General features: G+C 34.7%; 1 protein-coding gene across 1 annotated transcript; it reads left to right on the top strand.

Annotated features, from left to right (window-relative positions):
- The first annotated feature begins 914 nt into the window (after positions 1–914).
- LOC133286437 (heterogeneous nuclear ribonucleoprotein 1-like) lies at positions 915–4,340 on the top strand. Its single transcript, XM_061483853.1, has 4 exons — positions 915–1,005; positions 1,532–1,754; positions 2,481–3,636; positions 4,221–4,340. The coding sequence occupies exons 2-4, from the start codon at positions 1,539–1,541 to the stop codon at positions 4,232–4,234; spliced, it is 1,386 nt and encodes a 461-aa protein (XP_061339837.1). The 5' UTR covers positions 915–1,005; positions 1,532–1,538; the 3' UTR covers positions 4,235–4,340.

Raw genomic sequence — 4,340 nt, 5'->3', positions numbered from 1 at the left:
GTGGGGCTTACAAAATTTTGAACACTCTCGTTTTTTGAGCTAACTTTTGTGGTGATGATTTTAAGGTTCTCTTATATTAGTGTTTTTATTGAGAGTTGAGGCCACATAAATGACTACCTATAAGCTAGATTAAGGTGTCTTTGGACACTAAATACTGATAGGTGGATGAAGTCACCCCAAAGCTAGATTAAGGTGCCTTTGGGCACTAAATACTGACAATGTCGGGGATCCCATATTAGTTGCATAGGCAACTAGTATGAGGTTTATAAAACCTTGTGCACTCTTACTCTTTAAGCTAACTTTTGGGGTGATGATTTCAAAGTTCTCTTATAGAAGCTCAACAATATAATGTATATTGTTTTCTTTTTTATTTACAAAATTTTGATTTTTAATGGGTCAATGGTTATCAAAGTAATAATATCCCAAAACTAGTATGCAAGACTATAAGCATTTTTTTTTTTAACTTATTGATGTAAAATTATAAATTATCATTAAATTATTAGTGATGCCATTTTATTTGAATTATGATAGTACAATCCTGTATTTGATACTTACCAGATATATAAACATCACGCGGCATAATTTGTGACAAAAAACTTATATATTTAAATGATTATTTGCAATGTTACCAAAAAAAAAAATTATTTGCAAAAGATGTCATCTTAATAAAAAATTTAAAAATACATTGTTTTAATCAAATTAGAGAGTATCAATCAATTTTTAATAAAAAGAAGAGAAATAATTTTTAGAAATGAATCTTAAACATCGCGAATGGATTATCTCGTCTTGATTGTTGCAATTTTCTTACACGAGAGGAGAATATAGAAAAGCCTCTCTCTTTATATATACACATACAGCTAGATTCAAAATTTTTTACTCATGCATCTATGTTATACATTATTTGCTTGAAACATCCATAATTATAAAACAAAAGAAACAATGGAATATGGTTTAACTCGGTTCTCTTAGAATCTGTCAATTTCTCATTTGGGTTGTCTTCATTTGGTAAGCTTTTTCTCCCACACTGCTTTGCTTTGCTTTTCTTCTTAAATGACTTCCCGTCTTTGTTGTTCAACTCGTTCCATGTTAAAGTTTGATTCTTTTGCAATTTTGTATTCTTGGTTAATCATCTATGGATTGATCAAAGCTCAGACGTTCCTGGATTCAATCCTATCAGAATCCTTTCTTATTTGACGTTTTGAACTTCCCAGTTTTATGTAAAAAAAAAATAAAAAGATTATATTTAGTTTTCTGCCTTTCTCTTTCTCCGTTGTTTAATCTGCATTATAATGTTCTGTTGTGGTGCTTGTTGTTTCATTGAGTTTTATATTGTATCTGATGTTGGAAACGAATATGCTTTTGTATGAATTATTATCTGAATTACTGGTTAGATCAAATTTGTTATTACTCTTTTTTTCCACCTTTGTGGTGGAGGTTGAAGAAGAATTAAGCCCTTTTAATATTAAATTTTTGGGCATAAATTCATGTTAGAACTTAGAAGTATAATTGATGGAGTGGGGATACATTGCAGAGTGGAAATGGGCTCTTGCAAACTTTTCATTGGCGGGATTTCCCGAGACACAAATGAAGACACTCTCAGACAGTACTTCCAGAATTATGGAGACATTGTTGAAGCTGTGATAATGAAGGATCGGACCACAGGGCGTGCTCGTGGTTTCGGATTTATTGCTTTTGCTCATCCTGCTGTTGCTGAACGAGTTGTTATGGAAAAACATGTCATAGATGGTAGAATTGTAAGTTTGCCAATCTCTGTTTGTATATCAATGCTTCTTTTTAGCTATACACGCTTTGATCCTCACTGTTGTATCACTTTCTATGGTCACAAGATGAACCAAGATCCCCTTTCCTCTGCAAAAGAAAAAATTCAAGCTAACAAATTTATTATTTTGCTAGAAGATTCAGGTTTGTTTTTGACAATCTATGCTGCATTATGATGCAACTTTTATGAAATGAGAGTCTAAATTTACTGCTGTATTGATCGGGGGAAATAGAAATCTGATCATTGCCCAAAGTCCGAGTTTTCTTTGTTCCATTACATGATACAATTTGACTTCTGAACATCGAATCTTCGAATGAGTTTCAATATTATGTTCATGTTGATGAAATATTAAAATGTCCCGAGTCATAGAAGGATTTAAAAAGGGTTTGTTCCCATGATAGCAGGGCCTACGCAACCATGTTACGAGTAAACAAGTGGTGCTTCAAGATGTTATGGCAGTATATGCCAAGTCACTCTTTTAAGAGCACAATATCAAAGAGTGACTAGAACCAAGTCTAGTAAGAAATTCTGATCAGTCAAAGTAGCACTTGCTTAGAAATAAGAAACAAAGGGAAGATAATGTTAATTGAATCTCTCAAGTACATAAAATGCGTCCTCCTAACACATTATTTTTACCCCAAATCCTTGCTAGTGATCTTTCTTTCTAGTAGAATCTAATATCAATTATTTCCATAAGCAGGTTGAAGCAAAAAAAGCTATCCCTAGAGATGATCAGAATGTTCTGAGCAGAAGCAACAGCAGCATTCATGGGTCGCCTGGTCCTACTCCTATCCGCACAAAGAAGATATTTGTTGGAGGTCTAGCATCCACAGTTACTGAGAGTGACTTTAAGAAGTACTTTGATCAATTTGGAACAATTACAGATGTTGTTGTGATGTATGACCATAACACCCTAAGACCTAGAGGTTTTGGATTCATTACCTATGATTCTGAGGAAGCAGTGGAGAAAGTGCTGCACAAAAAGTTTCATGAACTGAATGCTAAAATGGTTGAAGTTAAGCGGGCTGTTCCAAAGGAATTATCTCCAGGTCCAAGTAGAGGCCAGTTAGCTGGATATAATTATAGTACAAGTAGATTCAGTAGCTTTCCTAATGGTTGCATTCAGGGATATAATCCTAGCCTGGCTGGAGGGCATGGACATAGAATAGAAGGCTTGTTGAGTCCTGATACTGTTGGTCGTAGTGGATATCCTCCTTTGAGTCCTAGTTATGGGACAGGAATCAACTTTGAGCCAGCATTTAGCCAAACTGGAAGTGAAAATTTTAATTCTACACTTGTATTAGGAGGGGCATTAAACCCTTCATATAATGGAAGTTCAAGCAGGTACAATTATGCCATGGGGTATGCTGGTTCAAGTGTAGGCAACAATTCAACCGTAAGTTCAACAAATCAAAATTTGTGGGGGAATGGGAATCTTAATTATGCTACTAACCCTACAAACTCTGATGCTTTTGGTAGTATTGGAGCACTTACGAGTTCCTCCCCTAGTACAGGTCGAGCTGGAAGTATCGGCTATGGCTATGGTAAGGGCCGTCTTATTTATGGTTCTGGAGATGTGGATTTTGAATCAAAAGCAGTAGGTTATGGAAAAAGTGATGAACCAAATACTTCATCATATGCTCGCTCAAAGGGAAGTTATGATGGGGCATACAATGACATCAATGAAGTTAATTCATTTTATGGGGACCTTACTTGGAAATCATCATTACCTTCAGAACTAGAGGATTCTGGTTCTCTTGGTTTTGGCTTTGGAAATGCAGTTTTAGATTTGATGAGAAAAAGCTCTGGTGGCCGCATTGAGGCTTACGCTGTTGCCAATAGACAATCAAATAGAGGTAACGCGTGTTTTCTCTTTTATTATCATTTGAAAATGAAAAACTTCCTGTTTTTTCAAGATTTTGTTCCTGGCATAGCTAAATTAATTCTTTGTCTAGAATTCAATGGTTAGGACTCAAAACCATAAGAAAACAATTAAAATTCTGCAGTCTTTGATTTTTATTTATTTTACAGATTTTAGTTGGGTCCATTAGAATCTTCTTGTAATTGACACAGGCAATTAAATCTATTTTGTGATGTGAACAAACGTAATCAGACAATGTTTCAAAAGCTTCTGGTTCTGTGAAGTGATATGTAGCCATGTCAGCATTATAGCTTGAATTGTAGTTGAATTGCTTGCCTGAACATGTGCTTCAGATCGCAGTCTATAAAGGACTACAAGTTTTAGATTTTATTGAAACAGGTGGAACCTAACCATTTAGGCTCAATAGGAATTCAAATTGGAGTTGCCTGTGTTTGCGTTGTAACTTCCTGTCATTTCCAATTAATTTACTGGGAACTTCTTACGTTCTTTTATTTAAATCAGAAAATTTGACAATACAAAGCTTATATTTATTCATGTGCTTAACATGTTTTCCTACAGGAATTTCTATTTAGGAAGGTTAAGCTACCAATGCTCTCAGATATTGTATTGAAGTATCTCCAGTGTAGAAGGTGACATAATGTGGAAGCATAAATTTCTGTACGTGAGATTCGTGAAGAG

Source organism: Gastrolobium bilobum, unplaced genomic scaffold, assembly GCF_033153095.1.
Source record: "Gastrolobium bilobum isolate Gb01-03AN ecotype WA unplaced genomic scaffold, APGP_CSIRO_Gbil_v1 utg16135, whole genome shotgun sequence".
Classification (NCBI taxonomy): Eukaryota; Viridiplantae; Streptophyta; class Magnoliopsida; order Fabales; family Fabaceae; genus Gastrolobium; species Gastrolobium bilobum.
This window is presented reverse-complemented; position numbering and strand designations above follow the sequence as displayed.

Bases quoted from the DNA above. Each gene is read 5' to 3' on its own strand.
- LOC133286437 (XM_061483853.1), top strand. From the start codon at position 1,539: ATGGGCTCTTGCAAACTTTTCATTGGCGGGATTTCCCGAGACACAAAT. The intron at 1,755-2,480 runs GTAAGTTTGCCA...TTCCATAAGCAG, and splicing joins ATGTCATAGATGGTAGAATT to GTTGAAGCAAAAAAAGCTAT.